Source organism: Phascolarctos cinereus, unplaced genomic scaffold (assembly GCF_003287225.1).
Source record: "Phascolarctos cinereus isolate Bilbo 61053 unplaced genomic scaffold, phaCin_HiC Scaffold_1;HRSCAF=81, whole genome shotgun sequence".
NCBI lineage: Eukaryota > Metazoa > Chordata > Mammalia > Diprotodontia > Phascolarctidae > Phascolarctos > Phascolarctos cinereus.
The window spans coordinates 140742070-140765009 of NW_027555514.1; the positions used below are offsets into that span (position 1 = coordinate 140742070).

Sequence of the window (22940 nt, forward strand, 5' to 3'; positions counted from 1 at the left end):
AGTAAAATAAGGAATGATGAGTAAGATAAGGAAGACCAGAATGGTAAGATTATGTTACTGGAAGAACAAACCAAGCAGTTCTGTACTTGACCAGGCCAGAGTAAGAACAATGGAAAGAGACTGATGGGCTTTGCTTTTGTGTTTTTTAATTAACTCCTCCAAACAGCAAATATACAGGACCTGGACAATGTTCCCTGTCCCACATTTTTATGAGCCAGCCAAACTGGCCTTCTTCTCTGTTCTCCCCTTGACAGGATTTACACCATGCCTTTTACTGGCCATTTTCCCCTCCCCTCGCAGCCCCACCTTGGCCCGTAACACCATCTCCTCAGCTCTGCCAAATGGAGTCTCTTCTTTCTTTAAGACACAACTTAAGCAACATTTCCAGCACAAAACCTTTCCTGGTCTTCCTAACTGCCAATGCCCTATTCTCAAGCCACCTTGGATTTACTTTGCATCATATTGGTATGTATCCATTTTCCATTTATGCTGTGTAAGTCTTTGCTTATTAGAATGTGAGCTCCTTGAGAAAGGGGCTATCTATTATACTGTATGTCCAGCACACAGCACAGGTATGTGTGCAGAATAAGTGCTCAAATAATTCATCCATTCACTCTTTCCCATTCAAATAAAAAGCTCCTTGGGGGTAGGGATTTTTTTATTCTTTATACTTTTACTTCTAGTGCCTAGAACATACCAGGTGCTTAATACTTGTTGACTGGCTGGTGTGGAAAGAATACTAGATTAAGAGTCAGGATAATTCGAATGCTAGTCAAGGTTCTTTTACTAATTAGCTGTGTTGCCTTGGGAAAGTTACCTCACCATTCTGGGCTTCAGTTTCCTCAGTCATAAAATTGAGGACTGGACTAGAGAATCCCTAAGGCCTCTTCCAAATTCAAAATCCTATGATCCCATAATGCCTAATGTATAAATCATAACATGTAAAGGTAGGACATATAAATTAATTATATACATAAAACACAACCTTTTCCCATGGGATTTTACTCTGATCTTACAAAGTGAAAATCATGCCAAGTATATGCCATGTATAAAGTAAGGGTAGGATATTAAACTAATTTAGGGAGATATGTAGTTCTGAAAAGTTGGAAAAGGACAATGACGGAAACAGAGATTACAATCTTAACACGACTACTTGGGGAAAGGGGAAATACTTGAAAAAATCAGTTTGATAATACAAAAAAGATTATGGGGCTCTTGGTAATTAATTACCAAGTTTTTATGACAAAGCTTGCTCTGTGGAGCCTTCACAAACTCCTCATCCTACCCCACCCCTTTCCACACTTGAAGTGACTTCTCTCTTTTCTAAACTCTCATAAGCACTTTGTACTGCTTTTATGAACTTACCACATCTAAGTGACATGACTGTTAGTTGTGTATATCTCGTCTCCCATTACTAGATTGTAAACAGGGACACACTATCTTATTTATCTCTGAATCTTTGAATACAGGATTTTTACACAGTTTGCCATTAATAAATGTTCAGTGAGCCAAATGCATAAAATGTAAATCATTTTAAAATTAAAATATTCTAAACTTTCATTTAAAACCGAAAGTACATTTAAAATGATAAACAGAAAGGGATAAGAATGTTTAATTTCCTTACTGCACATATTTTATAGGATGGCTACTACCAGTCCTGATTTTTATCCAGCAAGAGAGTTCACCAAATTCTCAATAATGATATATTTGCTTATGTAGATGTCACACTGATATTTCTTTGCCTGCTCTCTGAGTTGTCATTTCATTCTGTTCTTTCCCTTTTCAGTATTTCCTTTCCTTGTTATTTGAGGTACTGTCAGTCCATATGGGCCTGGTCCCATTACTCATCTCTGTTAAGTGTCTCCTACACTTCTATTTCCTAGCAGTATCTGTTGGATTTTTATCAGTGCATTTGCTCTTTTATTTCATTTTTTAAATAAGAAAAATGATGTTAGTGTCTACATTAAACCTTCATGGAAGACACAAAAATGAGCAATAAAAATATTATAATTATTCTCTCTCTTTTTCATGTACTTATTTTTCATTTTTCTTTCATAGTACAAACTTCTGAGATAAGGCTTGCTTCCATGAAGACAGTAGAATCCATACCTAAAGAAGTATTTTATTAATAAGATAAAACAATCAGTATGCACTTTTAAAGGAAATGTTCAATAAAGATTCTAATGGGAAAATAGTGCTTAATATTTACCTTTTGGGATTTAAAGACTTCTCAGACAGTCTGTAAAGCCAGTGCACATATATCTGAGGTACAATTGTAAAATCATGACAAAGTTATGGGTGACTTAAATGTTAACATTCTCCTTGAAGAATTTTATTTTTGTAAATAGCAGATTCAGGGACACTGTAGTTAAGAGCAAACAGATATAGAGCTTGCCACAGAGAGACTTTGAGAAGCCAACATTTTTGTTAATTATGTTTTAATAACTTTAAGAAAAACAACTAAGCTCATGCAGAAACCCAATGAGCAAAACACAGCTGTCAATATAGCTGATGTGCAAATAAGACCCACAATGACATCAATTTAAAAAAATAACCTGTTTCATTTTTTATAGATATTTTTTCAGACCCCAGCATATAAAAACATAATGGCTGATAAAGATCACCCATATCTACTCTTCTTGTGAAAAACATTTCCTGACAGTAAATACAATTTCTAAATTATTATGGTAATAATAATTTAGATGCATTCTTGTCTTCACTGATATAACATCAATGTTTTCAAATCTAGGCCTACACAACTTAAATTCTCAGACAGATGGTGGAAGCCATTGTCTGATAACTTTTTCCTTTCTTTTTTAAAGGAAATGAGAATACAGAATACCAGTGGTATTTATTGGTATGTAATGACTGTGCTTAGGATACTTCTTTTTTTCCTTTTCAGGAGCTGGGGTACAGATTTCACAGCAGATCTGACACACAACCAAATATAGCATACATTATTGATATTGCCATTGCAACACAGGATACATATATGGCATTCAAGAGCTATGATTGGCTAGTGATGAACAGTGCATTGTTTCTTAACATTTCATTTCATTTTAAAGGCCACCAAGGCCAAACTTGTTAAATCAGTTCACCACCTCAATACAGATGGCATCAATTTACCACATCTCAATCTTCTTTCAGAGGTCTTTTTTCTTTTCACTCTTTGCTAAAATTTCCTGCAAAAAGAAAATACATCAAAGACTTAAAATCACAGTCTTATCATCAAAAAGGAATTTTCCCTTTCTTTTTAAAATGATATATCTTTTGACCCTTTGGAGGGAGCAATAAGAGAACATATATTAAGAAAAAACAAATGAAATTTGAAAGCAAAGACTCTATTAGTATTTTTTCTCAAAAAAAAAAAGTCGCAAATGATCACAGTATAGTTCAGTAGTTTATCATATGGAAGTCTTACTTGGAAAAATGTTTCAGGACAAAAGCACCCTGTCAGATTTCATTTTTAAATTCTAAACATTGATTATTTTGATCCAGTTTGCACTAACTCTAGGTGAAAAGAGGGTTTGTTTGCTTGTTTTTTTAAGATTGCTACTACTACAAACACAATCAGAATTTTTCCAGGAAAAGAAGCTGACGAGGGGGAGATATATTGGCTTTTCTTTGTTTCTCAAATTTCCTGGTTGGGTAGATTCTTAATAAAGCAGGAAGATCAATCATTTCAACCCCTCCTGTATCCACCAGCAGAGAAAACTGTCTAATAATTTTCTAAATCTCTGCAGATACAGACAACTCCATCTTGTTGGTCCTGGCAATCAGGACCTGGGGCTTCTCACACTGGCACTTTCCTCTACCATGTAGTACTCCCTTTCTTCCTTGTTGAATTTCCTAGGGGAATGGTGGGGGGTGAGGTGGGAGAGGGTGTCTCCATTTTAGACATGGGCTAGGCCAACTATGCCTCATTCCCCTTCCAGCCAGAGCTTCTGGCTCTCTGTTCCCTTTTGTATATTACCTTTCCTCATTAGAATATAAGCACCTTGACGGCAGAACTATATTTCTTTTTTATCGTAATTGTATCTCCAGCCTGGCACACATTAAGTGCTTTGAGAATACTTGCTGCCTTCTTGGCTATTTCAGTAGCTGGCTCCAGAGGTGGCTAGGTGGCTCAGTAGATTGAACCCTGGGCCTAGAGTCAGGAAGACCTGAATTCAAATCCAGCCTCAGATACTTAACTAGGTTGTGTGACTCTGGATAAATCATTTAACATCTGCCTCAGTTTTCTCAACCCTAAAATGAAGATCACAACAGCACCCCTCCCAGGATTGTTGTGAAGATCAACTGAGGTAATATCTGTAGAGCTGTTAGCATAGCATCTGGCACACAGTAGGCACTTAAGAAATGCTTATTCCCTTCCCAGTGTTTCATCATTCTGGTAGTCAAGAAGTCTGCTCCTTAATGCTTCACAGCTAGAGAAGCTAGGGAGTCAGGGTTTTTCAGGACCAACTACATCAAACATTCGTGTTGATCCAGTGCTTAGCACAGTGACTGGCATGCAGTAAGCACTTAATAAATGCTTACTGACTGATCATTCAGCTATGAAGGCATGTTTCAAAATGTTCAGCAAGAAGTAATGTTGAGCCAGAAAGTTCCACTTTCCTATCTTCATAAATATAGTCCCCTAAGTCCCAATCAAACCAACAAATCTGTACTGAGTACCAATGAAACACAAGTCTCTCAGAACAAAGACTACATTTTGGTCTGATGTTTAAAAGTGAACTCTGAATGCTGGCAGAACTCCACATAGGGGTGTGAACCTGTATTGCCCAAAGTTAGATACTGGCCAGTCTCCTTTCTTGCAGACAGCAAAGACAAATAAGTAAAAAGAGAATTTTACATATTTTGAAGGGGTTATTTTCTCATATTCTCGTAGTGCCAACAAGGGAAAGAGATGGGGAATTCCTGAGGGACTGAAAAGAAGAAATGGGATTTCATTTACAGTAAATAAACTTGTTCCTTCTTTTAAAGCTTTTGTTTGTTTGTACGTGTCCCCTTCAATATCAGGGTCACTGTACTGAAAGTGGCATGGTGACATAAAAGAAAGAACGACCTCAAGAGAAGACAGCCCTAAGCCTATGTTAAACAGAAGATTGCCCAACATAAGCAAAAACTGAAAAGCTGCTACTGAAAAGACAACAGTGACTAATGACGGTTTAGCTCTTGACAGCATCTATCCCTCAAAGTCTGTTCCTCACCTAGTTTCCAGGATGCAAATACCAAAATCAAAGTCACAAAAGGGTCCTTGCTAAATGAAGTCTATACCTGTCACACTTAAATGAGAGTAAGATTGTTGAAATTTTATATTGTGAAATATCACAGGAGCCACAGGGACCAGATGGCTAAAGAAAACTTGGTCACATCTAAACTTTGGATGGTTACTATGCTCTCAGAAATCTAAAACCCTGGAGAGAAAAAGGGGTGATGAAAGTAAACTCATTCCGAAACTTCAATTTTCACCCTTTGGGGCAAACAGCTCAAGTCAGATTATCAATAGTGAACTACTCTCTCCTTTCTGATACTTCTACTCTTTGGTTCAGTATCTGCTTTCTAAACTTTACTAAAGGCTGAGATTCAAAAAGCTGACTATCTCTTTGAATTTTCCAGGTCTGTAGTATTTATTCACTTGAGAGAAACTGCCCTGGGATGGTCTTTTTATTAGCTTAGTTAGTGAAGGGTCTAGGAGGCAATGTTTAAATCTATCCTCTTGGATCTGGGGAGAGCAAGTGGCAGAAGGCTGGACTTTAGCAATTATCATTACAACAATCTTGCATACCTGAAGCTGTGTATGCTCCTTTAGAAGGCGGTCATATTCCTTTGAAAGACTCTCAGATTGCTTCTTCATTGTGGTGACTTCATCGTGTGCCTTAGAAAGGGCTGAAAAAAATGCAGAAAAGAATAAGAAGGGTTTGTTTCTAGAAATCTCTTAGGAAGAAAAAAAAGGTACTGTTAAATGAACACAATGATTGAAAACTTGGATCTCCATAAAACCAAAGACTCACATTTTCTGTCTGTTTTTCAGACTTGTTATTCCATTGGTATGGGGTCCTACCCATGTGTAAATGCCCTTATTGACCTGCAACTTTTTTATGATAATATTAAAACATTTTTATTACTAATATAATATTGATAGATATGAACTACATAAATAAAAGCTCTGTGGGGTCCTCAATAATCTGTAAGAGTATAAAGCAGTACTGAGATCAAAAAGTGTCAGAAACTCTGGCCTAGAGCACTGCAAGAGGTTAAGCGATTTGCTCATAGTTCCCCTACCAGTAGGTGTTAGAGGGAGGACCCAAACCCAGGTTTTTCTGACTCAAGAGCTGATTCTCTGGCTGTTACTTCTTGGTGCTTAGCATCTACTACATACTAATGTCTAATAAAGGGCCTACAACACTACTTTAAGGCTTAACTGCAAGGAAACTAAAGTACATTTTAGCTTGTATTTATTGAAGATCAACAGAAATAAGTTAGAAGCAATAGACCTGGACAGAAATCAAGAAATGTATGAAGAAATTTCAAGTCAACACTTTGTAGGGCAGAAGTTGTTTAATATGCAAATCATATGGAGGAAGAGAATGGGAACAAGGTGGGTGTGGAAAAATAAAAAATCTCATGTTCAAGACCATTTCCCTTATGAAATACTTGTAAGAAATACTTTACAGATTATGTACTCAGAAATTCCAAATGTTAATATAGTGGCATATATAACTAATGCATATTACAATGTCTGCATTTATGATTTTTAAGGGACGGCACAGACAGAAGAATTCATAGGAAAATCGTTCTTGTATGATGAAATGGGTTATTGGTTCACTTTGTATGCTAAACAGTCACCTTATATCATCAGAAGTCATAAATATGAATTAATAGGTCAGTCAGTAAATTAGCATTTATTAAGGGTCTACTTTGTGCCTACCAAAGCAGCTAGATGGCTCAGTGGAAACAGTTCTGGGCCTGGGGAAAGCAAGACTTGAGTTCAAATCTAACCTCAGAAACTCACTAGCTGTGTGACTGGACAAGTTACTTAACCTCTGTTTATCTTAATCCACTAGAGAAGGAAATGGCAAACTAGTATCTTTGCCAAGAAAATTCCACAGAACGTATTGGCTTGATATGGTCTACAGGGTCACAAAGAGTAGGACAAGACTGAACAACAAATGTGTCAAGCACTGATAATACAAAGAAAGATAAAAAAATAGTCCCTGCCCTAGAGGAGCTCACAATGAATCGGGGAGACAACAGGCAATGCCTATGTGGTTCAGCTGTTCTTCAGTTGTGTCCAACTCTTTGTGATCCCTATTTAGGGTTTTCTTGGCAGAGATACTGGAGTGGTTTGCCATTTCCTTCTCCAGCTCATTTTACAGATGAGGAAACTGAGTCAAACAAGGTTAAGCAACTTCCCACAGCTAGTAACTGTCTGATGCCAGGTTTGAGCTCAGGAAGATGGGTCTTCCTGACTCCAGGCCTGGCATTCTGGCCATCGTGCCACCTAGCTGCCCTAACGACTATGTACAAACAAGCTACTGATCATTTTAGCTCTCTACACATATATGTCTTAACACTTCTTGGAATCTGTGCTGCGTTCTTCCCTTACATCTGACACCCAAGACCTAACCAAATAATGCCCCACAGTTTGGAGCTACTTACTAGATTACAAACACCCTGAGAATAAGGACAGTATCATTTTGCAGATTTTAAAATCTTAGTATCTCCAGCATTTTAGTTTAGTGCCTCGCCCATAGCAGCTGTTCAAAGAGACTTGAGTAGAAATGCATTCAACATCAAAGGCAAAGAAGCTCTCTTGTATCCCATAACTCCCACAGGCTTGAAACTTCCTAGTCATAGGAAGCTGGCTCACTCAAAAAGTGAACTGGGAGGCAAAACGCGAGAGTGCACCAGGGCTAAGAGCTGCAACTGGAGGACCTGAGTTCACAAAGCGCAGCCCTGCCATTTACTGGGTGACCCTCTCTATGCCCAGGTTTCCACGTCGGTAAAATAGAGGAGTCGGACTTGCTAATCTCTGAGGTCCCTTCCAGCTCTAAATCTAAGGTCCCATGAAAAAAAGGCATTAAGAATATTGATACTCAGCATTTTGGCAAAGCGTGTTACACATGTAAATGGGGATAAAAGCACCTATTTCACAGGGCTGTTGTGAGGATCAAATGAGTTAGCTTATGTTAAGTGCTTTGCAAACCTTAAAGCACCATGATGATGATGATGATGATAATAATAATAATAACAATAATAATGCTAATGATTAACATTTGTATAATGGCACTGTGCTAAGCACGTTACAATTATCATTTCACTTGATTCTCACAACAACCCTGGCAGATAAGTACTATTATTATCCCCATTTGACAGGTGAGTAAACTGAGGCAGAGACCTGCCTTGGGTTGCATAGCTAGGAAGTGTGGGAGGCCTTCCTGACTTTAGTCCTGGGGCTCTATTTGTTGTGCTACTTAGTTGCCCCATATGACGATGATAATCATTAAGGTCCCATTTTACAGAGGAGGAAACTGAGCCTGAGAGAACATAAGTGATTTGGTCACATAGCTAATAAGGACTGGAGGCAGGTTTCAAACTTAGGTCTCAACTCCAATTTCTGTGCTCTTACGTTGCCACAACTGCGGCCTCTAGCTGCCATAACATTTTTGTTGTTGCTCAGTCACGTCCAACTCTTCATGACTCCATTTAGATTTTCCTGACAAAAACTGGAGTGGTTTGCCATTTCTTCCTCCAACTCATTTTACAGATATGGAAACACAGGCAAACAGGGTTTCATGACTTGCCTAGGGTCCCACAGCTAGTAAATTTTGAACTCTGGATTTGAACTCAGGAAGATGAGTCTTCCCGGCTTCAGGCCCAGCACTCTATCCACTATGCCACCTAGTGGCCCTGCCACTATATTTAATAAAAATCAGACATGCCCCTCAATGCTTTCTTATGAAAAATCAATAATTTCCTCCGATTAGGGGAGATTACTACTGTTTGAGAGACCCTTACAATATTTACTAGATTTTGTTGTTTGTTTTTGTTTGTTTTGCCAACTCTTGCTCTGTGAAAATCAATATTTGTTTTCTGAAGACCTTCCATCCCCTTCTGAACCACTCTTTGTGAATAAGGGATTATATAGCTCTGTTATCTACATTTCAAGCTGATTTAACCCCTATTTTTTTTTTTGAAAGAGCACAGAGAGGCATGAAGTCATTGGAGAAAGAGGCCTGGGATTTAGTTGCTACCTAATAAGCATCAATAGTAGGCTGAGAAGAAGTTTTTTAAGATCTGAAAATCTTTCATCCTTCCTATATCTGATTTACCTTTTGAAAAATCTTTCAGTCAAAGTCTCACAGATTTAGAGGAACCTTAGAAGACATGTAGTCTAACCATATTGTTTTCTAGATAAGGACACTGAGACTCAGAAGTGTTAACTCAGTTAATTTGGTTAATCTAACTTGGTTAAGGTTGTATAGCTAATAGGTAACTTGAGTCAAGATTTGAACGAGGTGTGTGCTAGAACCACCTCAACTCTGTTTAGGAAAGCTGACTTAAAATTTCAGTGTGAGCAATGGCAAATGCTACAAATCAGGGCTTGATTTACTTTCTGTTGGTTGCCTAGATTTAAGTGATAGGAGAAGATGTAAATAATGCTGGTTAAACTTAAAAACATGTTACATGTACATTTCCACACCCACCCAGACAGTCAGTTGTTTAAACACTTAGCCAGCATATCCCTGACTTGAACCCAGGTCTCTCTACCTTAGGAAAGGCCTTCCCTAATGCATCTAATGCTTCCCTTCCTCATCTCTGCCTTGTGAAATGCCTAGATTTCTTCAAAGCTTGCTCAAATGACATTTAAGAGGCCTTTTTTGTTGTTGTTATATTCATTTATTTTGTATTTACTTATCTCTGTACATGTTGTTTTCTATCAGCAGAATAGAAGCTCCTTTAGGGCAGCAACTAATTCATTTTTGTCTTTGTATTCCTAACGCTTACCCCAGGATCTTGCACACAGTAGGCACTCAATGATGGCTGAATTGAAGCGGCAGAGTCAACATCTGAAACTACGTCTTCTGATGCCAAATCCTACATTCTTTCCGTGGTAATGGAAATAAACTTAGAAGAAGAAAAAAAGAACTAGAGGAAGGTCCCCAGCACATTGGATTGAACCCATGTCCTGAATTTGAGAGGACCTAGAATCCATCAGATTCCTGGAGTCTCTTATATATCAGACTTCCATATTGAAATTTCACATATGTGACTCATTTATCCATCTTCTCATAACTGGTCAGATTTTCATTCTTTCTCCCATTTTATAAGGGCATATGAGAGTAGGTTTAGGAAGTGGTCCATGGAGTCTTATGTTCCAGTGGACTCAGGCCCCAAACAACTTAAATACTATTACTATTATTAGTATTAGTAGTAGTAATAGTAACAGTATGATGTCCAAGGACTCCCTGAGATATGCACCGTACCTTGCATCAAACAGAAACTCAGGAAACATTGAGTTGATATTATTTGGCTTTTTTTGGGGTCACTCCTGGCATGAGGTAGTACAAAAACACATGCAGGCAAATGTTTTTCATCTATAATTTCTCCAGCAGGGGATATGAACTGGTGTTTCTCATTTTGCTTTAATTTCAGGAGATATAAATAAACCTAATGATTACTGTCTTATTGAATTCTCTCTAATTAGGGGAGGCTGTTATTGTCCAAGAGCCTCTTGGAGTGTTTCCCAGTCTTTTCTCTGCCTCTTGCTTTGTGGGAAAAAAAAATTAAAATATTTCCCCCCCCCCAGATTCTTCTATTGCCTTCTGAAACCACCTTCTGTGAGACTAACACGTTATATAGGCCTGTTATTTGACAGTGGAAGCTGTTTGTTTTTAATTTGAATCCGCCATACTATTTTAGAATCAGTATTGTGTGGAAAAATAAAGTTATCAGATAAGAAGGTCCAAGATGGATGGTACTACTTGCTAGGGATTTGCTTTGTAGGGATTGAGAGACATTGTGTAAGATCAACTGGATCTAACTAGTTATTAAATTGAGAAAGTGATACTTGATAGGCATATCAGTCCTTCTAGGCCAGATGAATTAGTCCTGTAATTGCAGAAAAAAATGATACCCAAGTAAGGATATTCATGCCACTTCCAAGCACCTAACTCATTTGAAAGATGTTGTTTGCATAGTGAGCAGGTTTGGCTCATTATGTGTAAGTCTCATTATGATTATTTACTACAGATGAATAACCAAGTTTTGCCAGGAAATGGAAGACATTATTTACAGTGAGTCTTTAACATATTTATAAAGTAACATGTCTATCCTGTAACACTAGTTAGTGTCCATTAGGGATAAATATTAAGCCAGGACTGAACTTTTACTTTTGAAAATTTTCTATTACCATATTTGACATAACCATAACTTTAAATACTGTGAATCCAAATACATATAACCATTTCAAGGGATTCTTTCTTTGCCCTAATTGGGACCTAGCTGTACCTTTTAAAAATATGTCATGAACATTTCTATATTAAATTTTTGTGTTACTTATTTATTGATGAACAGCCCCTGAATTTTTTTAAAATTTCTTTTACAAGCCTAGAAGAAAGTTACGTTTATAAGACACCCAACAAAGTGGCTTTTTTGATTAGTAAAGAACACAAATTATAGTTTTATCAGAATCTCACTGAAACAGTGTAATGCAGGAGAAAGCTACAATTGGAGCCCCTTCCCCACTCTGGGACTAGACTCCCTCAACTATTAAAAAAAAAGGGAGCTAGACGAGATACTCTAGTTCTCTTCTAGCTTGAAATCAACTTGCTTGTGATTTAATACATTCCCACTGATGATAATGTTAGGTGATCGTATTAGACAAAACTTGTTGGAGTTATGGGAATTCCCTGTAAGATTTCAAAATTTAATTATAATACAGAATATAAGCTCCTAGAGAGCAGGGACTATTTAGTTGATTGTCTTTGTATCTCCAGTACAGAAATGGAACCCTTCACCCCCCCCACTAAAAGTTGGTTCTTTAAAAAGAACAATAAAACTGACATACTTTAGCTAATCTGAAAAGAGCAGAAAAATAAATCAATAAAACAGCAAATAAGCAAGGTGAAATTACAGCAAAACTAGATGAACTAAAAATAATTAGAACATATTATGCAATTATATGCTAACAAAACTAAGAACACAAAAAATAGAGAAAACTTCAAAAAAATATAAAATATTAAACTATGAAAAGACCAGTCAGAGCTTTTAAATAACTCAATCTCAGAAAAGGAAATGGATCTAGTTGCAAAGAAATCACCAAAGGGGGCTGTGGGGTGGGGGGAGGCAGAGAGGAGAACCCTCAGGGAATTGGCGAAGTTGCAGGCTATAAAATAAATTCTCAAAAATCAACGTTTCTATATGATAATAACAAAGTACAAGAAGGCAATAATAGAAAAAGAAATCCCATTCCAAATAACTGCAACATGCATAAAATATCTGGGGATCTACCTACCAAGGCACACGCAAAAGACTTGTACAGATTCAATTAAAAAGTACTGCTTAAAGAAATAAAAAACACCAGTAAATAGCTAAAGGAATACTCAGTGTTTTGGGCTAGGCTATGCCAATACAATAAAAATGATAATATGACCCAAATTAATTTACAATTTTAATGCTATACTAATCAAGTTACCAACGGGATATTTTATAGAACTTGATAAAACAACAATGAAATTTGGAAAGACAAATGATCTAGATAGAATATCAGAGGAAATCATGAAAAGAAGTAGCAATGAAGGGGAAATAATATTCCAGACCTCAAACTGTACTATAAAGCAGCAGTTTTTGATAGAAATAGAAACAGAAAATAGAAAGATAGATCAATGGAACAGATTAGATGAGGGAGAATCAGAAACAATAGAGCTTAGTGAAGTGGAAAGCATTAATTATCTAGGAAAAAAAATCTTAATTTGATTAAAAACTGCTAAGAAAACTAAAAGGCGGTCTGGCAGAAATTAGGCTTATTCCACAATATTCTACAATACATTCTAAATGGATATGTGATTTTAATATCATACTAGAAAAATATTAGAAGAGAAATAGATCCTATACCTCTCAGAGTTATAGGTAGGAAATATATTCTTAACCAAGTAAAAGACAGAGGCAATTTTGCAAAAGATAAAATAGAAAACTTTGATTACTTGAAACTTGCAAAGCTTTTATGCAGACACATTACTATATCAAGGATAAAAAGGGAAATGGTTGAATGGGAGAAACATCTTTGTATCAAATTTCTCTAATAAGAGTTTGGTACCCAAAGTATAACAAAGTATTAACAAGTACAGATAAGGCTAATGGCCATTCCCCAATAGATAAGTGGTCAAAAGATAGGAAAAATAGTCCTTAAAAAAAGAATTACAAAGTATTCACCACCACATGAAACAATACTCAAAATCACTAATTAAAAAAGAAATGCAAATCAAAACAAACTTGCGGTTTCACCTTACACTCTGTAAACTGGCAAAAGATGACAAAAAATGGTAATTGTCAATGCTGTAAGAGTTGTGGAATGACAGGCACTCACTAATACATCGTTGGTGGAATTGTGAAATAGTACAACCATTTTGGAAAGCAATTGGGAACTATGCAAATAAAGTGACTAAAATGTCCATACCTTTTGAACCAGACTCCATTACTGGGTTTATACCAAAGGAAGCCATCAGAAGATGGCTTCAAAATACATCAAAATAATTATAGCAGCAGTTTTTTTGAGACCAGAGAATTGGAAACAAAGTAGATGCCTATCAACTGGGGCTAAACAAACTGTGGTAAACTAATGTAATGGAATATTACTGTGATGTAAGAAATGATGTGTATGAAGAGTACAGAGAAGTACAGACAGATCTGTTACGATGAAGAGGAAGCAGGCAGAACCAAGAAACTAACATATAGCTACTACAATAATATAAATGGAAAGAATGACCAAACACCAAAAAAGTCTAAAGTAAATGCAGTAAAATTATAATGTTCAAGTAGGACATGATTGAAGGGATATGAGAAGATACTGCCAACTTCAAAATTACAGGTTTTAGGACTTTTTTTCAATGTGTCTGTCAGTTGTGCTGATATTTTTCACCCCTCTATAAGAAATACTATTTATTATAAGGGAGGTATACTAGGGAAAACTATGATGATGTAAGAAATAGAAGATACCACTAAAAACTTATTTAGAAAAGATGTCATTAACATATTTTAAATGGCTGTCAATTTTCAGAGTAAGGAACATACCATACCTCTCTGTGTCTCATTTTGATAAACTATAAAATGAGAGTGTTGCATAAGATGATTTCTATTCCCTTTGAATGCCAAAATTCTATCATCCCTCATAACATGTGTGAAGTTTTTAAATGGAGAAATCCATGTGTCATCCAAACTACTCTCAAGAGTATGGATGAAAAGAATTCACTAAAATTGCCAGAGCCCTTCTCTGGGGTTAGTTATTGAAGGTACACAGTGCCTTGCACACAGCCACACTTAATAATGTTTGGAGACTTGAATTAAGTATCCTACAGGGGAATAATGTTAGTTTTTCCAGGCATTTCATGCTGGGATGTTCACCAGACGGCAGAGAGTCTGTGGGGAGAAAGATGGCAACTGCAGTGACTAAAAGAATTTATGGTCATGAACTTCACTAAAAAGTACAGAAGTAGAGATGAAGAGGGTAGAGCAAAATCACGTGATGGATGTCAAACATCTGAGTTGAGATGCTAGTGTTTTGTAATGGGACAAGGAAAACCCTCACTTTATAGTAGCCTGACCTAATGGACAATGCAATGATTGGTCTAAGAGGAAGGTGAACTGGCTATCATTCAATGTACAATCTGGATCATTTCTCATGCACCATTCCATTTCCTTGTCTTAAAATGAGAAGATTAATACTTACTATTATGAAACGTCATTTGAACTCTTCAGGAACACACACACACACACACACACACACACACACACACACACACACTTCACAGTTATATGATTATTTATACAAAGTAAGACACTTAAATCTGAAATGCTGTTCTTAGTAATTGGAAAGCTTTTTGGAATGAGTGGAGTTTTTAGAATTGGTATTTCCTAAACCACATTTTTCTTAAAGGCTGTACTGCTTACGACCTTTTACTACTTCACAGGGTCATTTAAAGAGAAAAATCAAGAAAGCCTAGTTAAGGAATATTAGGATAATGCCCCTTGAAGTCAATTATTATTACTTAAGTAACCAGAAAGGTAATTTGTTGTTCTAAGGCGTTTTATTCTTCTCTCCTAGAATTTGCTAAAATGAGAAAGAAATGGACTTGAAAAGCCAAGTCATTCTGCTTCATTGTGGATCTGAGAGGTGACAGCCTTGCAAGGAACCAAGGCCTGGGCTCTCTTTCTCCCATTTCCTAGCTTTCCATCTTCCTCAATTCCATCAGCTTTTCTTGGCATCTGGAGTTAGTCTTATCTCACTGCCCCCAATGTTCCCTCCTTGAGGAAGAAGCATGGAATATTATAAGGAGCGCCGGACTGGTTATCATCAAGGCACCCCTAGGTTTGATTTCAGCTTCTCACACTTCATCACAGAGGAGACACACTCTTTTCAAGCCGCAGATTCCTCCTCTCTGAAATGGGAATGATCATAGGATCACAGATTCAGGACTGGAATAGACCTCGGAGGTCACCTAGTCTAACCCCTTTGTTTTACAGATGTGGAAACTGAGGTGCAGGGAGGTTAAGTTTCTTGCCCAAGGTCACTCAGGAACCAGTAGCAAGTCTTTCACAGTGCTATTTTGAGCATCAAATGAGGTGATGGTGGTAAAGCACTCTGTAATTCCGTTGGGGTTCTAGGAAACAACAAGAGGATTCTCTATTAAGGACAAGGAACATACAGGATAAGAAAGCTTTGATGGGTTGCAATCTGCATCAAGGAAGGGAATACCCATGCTGATGAGATCCCAGAACCTTACAAGTTTTTCTTACAAATACATCTTGTTCAGTGAGCATCAACAGAGATTCCTTTAATTTCTTCAATAGATCTTCAACAGAGGAGTTACTCAATATCACAGAGGCTTTCTTCTAACTCTTTGTACATTTGGCACATATGTTAAAATGATATTGTACTAATTTTGCTAAATTAAATGGAACACCCACAAATATGTTTTGATTATACAATGAGAAAGCACTGAAAGCTAATGGCTATAATTTGTACCAGTGGACCCACTAGTATACATGAAGTTGGTGTAAAATATCACTGGTAAAAACAGAGACTGTATCTTTCAGGTCATTGGTATAAGGACCTCCAAGGTGAAAAAACTCCCTCTAGGAGTTTTTTCTAAGGAGGCAGCCTTAAGGTAGCAGCTCAGGGCCCTGAGAGGGTGATTTGCCCAGTTTCACAGAGCCAGGTTATGTCAGAGGGAAGACTTGAACTCACATCTTTGTGGCTCTAAGGCCAGCCTTTACTGCTTTATCCACAGTGCCATGTTGCCCTTCATTCCTGGTATCAATTAGAAGTATAAATACATATATACTCATGTATGTGCATATATAAATACATATGTCTTTGTGTGTGAAAATGTGTCTCTTTGAAAAGTTAGATTCTAAGACTGATATTAAAAAAAATTTTCCTTAGGAGGTTGCCAAACTCTGAATTATACAACATAATGATGAGGTCAAGGGATAGAACTCTTCTCACAGTCCTTTAATTAACATCTGTGTATTCAACACCTGATATTTTTTTTAATTTTTTTTTAATATAAATTTATTTTTAGTTTTCAACATTCACTTCCACAAGTTTCTGAGTTCCAAATTTTCACCCCATCTCACCCTTCCCCACAAGATGGCATGCATTCTGAATATACCTTCCCCTAGTCTGTCCTCTCTTCTATCTCTCCCCCCTTCTCTTATCCCCTTCCCCTTCTATTTTCCTGTAGGGCAGGATAGACTTCTGTACCCCATTTCCTGTATTTATTTCCCAGTAGCATGTGAAAACATTTTTTTAAACATATGTTTTTAAAACTTTAGGTTTCAAATTTTCTCTCTTCCTCCCTCCCCACCCACCCTCACTGAAAAGGCAAGCAACTCAATATAGGTTGTACATGTGCAGTCATGCAAAACACTTCCACAGTAGACATGTTGTGAAAAACTAACTCTTCCCTTAATCCTATCCTGCCCTCTCATCTATTCTATTCTTTCTTTTGACCCTGTCCCTCCTCAGAAGTATTTACTTCTGATTACCCCTTTCCCAATCTGCCCTCCTCTCTATCATCCCCCTGCTCTCTTGTCCCCTTCTCCCCTATTTTCCTGTAGGGTAAGACAGATTTCCATACCCAATTGAATGTGTATGTTATTCCTCCTTAAGCCAAATCCTATGAGAATAAGATTCACTCATTCCCTCTCACCTTCCCTTTCCCTCCACTGTAAGACTTTTCTGTTTTTTTTTTGTGTGAGATAATTTACCCCATTCTACCTCTCCCTTTCTTCTTCTCCGAGTATAATCCTCTCTCATCCCTTAATTTTATTCTCCAGATATGACCCCTTAATCTTCAACTCACCCTGTGCCCTCTATCTATCTACTATCATACATATAATTTTTTTCCTTCAACTACCCTAATACTGACAAAGGTCTCATGAGTTATAAATATCATCTTTCCATGCAGGAATGTAAACAGTTCAACCTTAATAAGTCTCTTATGATTTCTCTTTCCTGTTTACCTCTTCATGTTCCACTTGAGTCCTGTATTTGAAAGTCAAATTTTCTATTCAGCTCTGGTCTTTTCATCAGAATGCTTGAAAGTCCTCTATTTCACTGAATGACCATTTTTCCCCTGAAGGATTATACTCAGTTTTGCTGGGTAGGTGATTCTTGGTTGTAATCCTATCTCCTTTGCCCTCCAGAATATTATATTCCATGCCCTGTGGTCCTTTAATGTAGAAGCTGCTAAATCTTGTGTTATCCTGATTGTGTTTCCACAGTACTTGAATTGTTTCCTTCTGGCAGCTTGTAATATTTTCTCCTTGACCTGGGAACTCTGGAATTTGGCTACAATATTCCTAGGAGTTTTCCTTTGGGGATCTCTTTCAGGAGGAGATCTGTGGATTCTTTCAATTTCTATTTTGCCCTCTGGTTCTAATATATCAGGGCAGTTTTCCTTGATAATTTCTTGAAAGATGATGTCTAGGCTCTTTTTTTGATCATGGCTTTCAGATAGTCCAATAATTTTTAAATTCTCTCTCCTGGATCTATTTTCCAGGTCAGTTGTTTTTCCAATGAGATATTTCACATTGTTTTCTAATTTTTCATTCTTTTGGATTTGTTTACAGTGTCTTGATTTCTCATAAAGTCACTATCTTCCAATTGCTCTATTCTAATTTTTAAGGAAGTATTTTCTTCAGTAAGCTTTTGGACTTCCTTTTCCATTTGGCCAATTTTTTTTAGGGCATTTTTCTCCTCATTGGCTTTTTGGACCTCTTTTGCCATTTGGGTTAGGCTATTTTTTAAGGTGTTATTTTCTTCAGTATTTTTTTGGGTCTCCTTTAGCAAGCTGTTGACTTGTTTTTTGATTTTCTTGCATCACTCTCATTTCTCTTCCAGTTTTTCCTCTACTTCCCTTACTTGCTTCTCAAAATCCCTTTTGAGCTCTTCCAAGGCCTGGGACTGATTCATATTTTTCTTGGAGGCTTTGGATGTAGGAGCTTTGACTTTGTTGTCTTTTTCTGGTTGTATATTTTGATCTTCTTTTCCACCAAAGTAAGATAATGTAGTCTGACTGTTTTTGCGCTGCTTGCTCATGATCCTGGCCGATTACTTGAGTTTTCAACTCTTTGTCAAGGTAAGAGTCTGCTTCCAATGTGGAGAATGTACTGTCCCAAGCTTCAGGGGTTTGTACAGCTGTTTTCAGAGATATTTGTAGGGACCTGTACATTTTCAGTTCTTTCAAGGTGGTACGATAAGGGGTGAGGTGTTTACTTCTTTCCTGGCCTGTGACCACAAGTATTCCTTTCTGTCCTGTAACTGTGAGGAGGGGTTCCTCTCTACAGCCACTACAAGCTCCACCACGCCAGTGCTCCTCCTCACTCCAGCACCGACACCCAGAACTGAGACACAGATCCAAACACGGGCAAGCAAGAGATCCCTGCAATCCCTCTCTGATCAGCCACTGGATTCCCCCTCAGTCTGTGGGCCAGGAAGCTTGGGAAGCAGCTGCCCCCCTCACAGGGCTACGCTCTTGGGGAATGGAGCTGAGACCCCCGCCTTCCTGTCTCAGCACCGTAGAAACAGACTTTTCCCACTGACCTTCTAAGTCATCTTTGGCATTTATGGATTGAGGAGTCTGGAAACCTCCACAGCTGTCCGAGATTCAGTCCTGAGGCCTGCTCCAGGTTCACTGCGACCTGCGTGCCCACGCTGCGCTGTGCTCCCAGCCCGGTGCGATATGCCTTTCAGATCAACCATCCAGGTTGTCTTGGGCTGGAAATTTGTTTCACTCTGTCTTTCTGTGAGTTCTGCTGCTTTAGAATTTGTTTAGAGCCATTTTTATGAGTATTTGGAGGGGTTTGGGGGACAGCTCAAGCAAGTCACAGCTTTCACTCTGCCATCATGGCTCCGCCCATACCTGATATTTTCAACAAAGAGCATTGCTATATCTGAGGAAACGTGGTGTAAGCACACAAGAGGTCTGGACCTGGAATTATGAAGTTCAACTCCTGCCTTGGACATTCACAGAGTGTGTAACCCTGGGCAAGTCATTTCTAACTTCTTGAAGCTTTCAATTCCTCATCTGTTAAGTGAGAAGGTATCTCAGGTTCTTTCTAGCTCTAAATTTAGTCTTCTATCATCCTATAATAATTTCTACCTGAGGAAATAAAAGGCCAATATTTCACGAGCTCTACCCAGCAGGAACACAGGACAAGCCTGCATGGTCTTGGCTATGAAAGTTAATTGAACACAGAATGGAACTGGCCCACAGCTCTGTCTGAAGGTGACTAGGTGTTTTTCTAGTTTTGAACACTTTTCAATGAACTCTACACAAAAGGCATGTGTACTGTGGAAAAAGCATTTGATCCAAAGTCAGATGACTTGAGTTGAAATCCTAGCTCGGCAACTTACTATGTGGCTAATGGGCCATGAACCTCTCAGGGCCTTAGTTTTTTCAGCTGTAAAATGAGGGTATTGGGTTAGATGACTCCCAAGGTCCATTCCTGCAATCATCTACAAACGATGATCATATGATCTTTGTGCAAACAAGTGAAATTTCCACTCTTTGTATATTCCTTTATTCATGGCAAATACTCTGTTTTCCCATATAAAACTTGTTTAGATGTAAGCTGGCATGTTCTCCTTTTCCTATCAATTAAGGAGTGCAATGACATTAACTTATCACTCCTAAGTTAAATAATTACAGCGACACCCTATTTACTAGGCTTGGTTACCTGGCAACTATAAATATTTGGTAAAGTTTGACCACAAATTAAGACCTAAGTCTTTAAAAAGGCCTCTGAACAGCCTAAATAGATACCACAAAGTCTAAGCATTAAAGACTATGGCCTTAATTTATAGTATAGTGTCTTAGTCCCTCACATAAACCTTATTTACTTTTAAATTTTAGACATAGTACTAATAAACTTGATAATCTGCTTTCCAAGTCCACATCAGATTAGAAACTGAAAACCTGAGAGACAAGTTGATAAAAGCAAGTAAATTATTAGCAATAAAAAGCATAACCTAGCAGTTTGAGAGAGACAAACTGTAAAAAGAAGACACAGGAACTAATATAATGATGATTAGCACTTCAGGGTTTGCAAATTCACAAATTTTTATATATATATATATATATATATATATATATATATATATATATATATATATATATATATATATATATATATATATATATATATATATATATTTATTTATTTTATTCCTTACAACAATTCTTGGAGATAGGTTTTATTATTATCCCCATTTTACAGATGAAAAAACTGAGGTCGACACAGATTGCATGAGTTGCTTGGGGTCACAAAGCTAGTTAAGTATTTAAGGTCACGCTCTAGCCAGTGGACCAGTCAGCTGCCTATGTATAAATGTTAGGCAGATAAATTATTTTAGGAATATTTCAATCAAATATAGTTGAGACAGCTTTAGCACACAAAGCTTCAGTTAACTGGGAAAATTCACTTATGTGGAAAAATCCATTCTCAGATCTGCTATAATTAATAAGGAGGTGTTACTGTAGTCATCTGGTTTTGTTACTTTGGTTGCAACTAAAAACAACCATATCTTAAATCAAAAACCAAAATACTGAAGGTATCTGAGAGCCACAGAGCAAACAGACCATTTTTGCAATGTTTTGATGGAAACACTCAAGTTACAAATTTCTCATGCTACTTCAGGAGCAAACAGTCCCACCCAAGTCCATTGCCAGAGAAATGCCTAGGGATGACAAAGCAGAAAGGAATTTTATGATTCAATTCAACCAATGTGCCTTAAGTACCTTCTGTGTATAAATCACTATGATGAGAAATGAGGAAGATATAAAGTTTAGATTAAGACATTGTGCCTGCCTTCATGGAACTTATAGTACCAAGATGCACAGGTTAACTCCAACATATTATGGTATATAAAATAACTGTGAAAAAGTAAGGGCTATGGGAGGTCTTGAGAAAAAAGTCCATTATTAATTGGAAAAACCAAGGAATGCCTCTTGAAGGATGTGGGTTTTTTTTTTTTTTTAGGATAGGCAATGAGGTTAAGTGACTTGCCCAGGGTCACACAGCTAGTAAGCATTATGTATCTGAGGCTGGATTTGAACTCAGGTCCTCCTGAATCCAAGGCTGGTGCTCTATCCACTGGACGTGGGTTTTAAAAAAGGATGGGCAGAAATTTAACACATGAAGAAGTGATCATTAGGTTCAGGGATTTAGAGTTACAAGAGACTTCAGAGTTCACTTGGCACAATCCCACCACTTTACACACGTACTAGACCTACGATCCAGCCTGAGTTTCTCTCCTGAGCACCAATCCACACCACCTGCCCCCTGGACATTTCCTACTAGAGATCCCATAGGCATCTCAAATCCAATACATCCGAACGAGGACTCATCTTTCCCCCCAAATCCATCCTCCCTAACTTTCCTATGGAGCCCATCATCATCATCATCATCCTTCAAATCAACCACATTTAAAACCTGAGTGATCCTCATTTTCCACCACTCCCATATCCAATCAATTGTTAAATAGTATTGATTCTATTCTGGATTCATTACCTGTTCCTTTTCTAGACACACCCTGTAGTCCAGCCAAATGGGTTTTCTTGCTGTTTTTACACACGATATTCCATCTCTCATCTCTGTAGCTCTGTTCCTCCACCCTTGGAATAGGCTTGTTTCCTCACCTCTGCCTATTGGAATTCTCAGCTTCCTTCAATGGCCACTTCTCCCATGAGGGCTTTTGTGATTCTCCTGGATGCTAGTACTCTGCCTTCCCATCCTCCCAAAATACTGCCTTGTATTTACTTTGCTTTCTTTTCTTTTTTTTTGGTGAGGCAATTGGGGTTAAGTGACTTGCCCAAAGTCACACAGCTGGTGGGTGTCATGTGTCTGAGGCTGGATTTGAACTCAAGTCCTCCTGACTCCAGAGCCAGTGCTCTATACACTGTGCCACCCAGCTGCCCCTTGTATTTACTTTGTACGTAGGTTTTTTTATACGTGTAGAGAGTTTAGTGTAGTGGCTAGAGAGCTGGTCTCAGATCTAGGACGATGAGTTCAAGTCCCTCTCTGACACATAATATTATTTAATCTTTCAGTGCTCTACGCAACTCTCTAAGGCAGAGTTGAAGGGGAGATACTAGCATGCACTGATTAAGGTAGCTTCTTCAACCTGGAGTTTCCTAAACCAAAGAAAA

General features: G+C 37.7%; 1 protein-coding gene across 1 annotated transcript in view; it reads right to left on the reverse strand.

Moving 5' to 3' along the window:
- Positions 1 to 2303: 2303 nt before the first annotated feature.
- The window catches only part of BCAP29 (B cell receptor associated protein 29), a 69186-nt gene continuing 48549 nt past the window's right edge, over positions 2304 to 22940 (reverse strand). Inside the window, exons 7-8 of the mRNA XM_020984588.2 lie at positions 5792 to 5892; positions 2304 to 3182 (exon numbers count right to left, since the gene is read on the reverse strand). Coding sequence (XP_020840247.1) covers positions 3144 to 3182; positions 5792 to 5892 — 140 coding nt within the window. The 3' untranslated portion in view covers positions 2304 to 3143. The remainder of the gene's footprint in view (positions 3183 to 5791; positions 5893 to 22940) is intronic.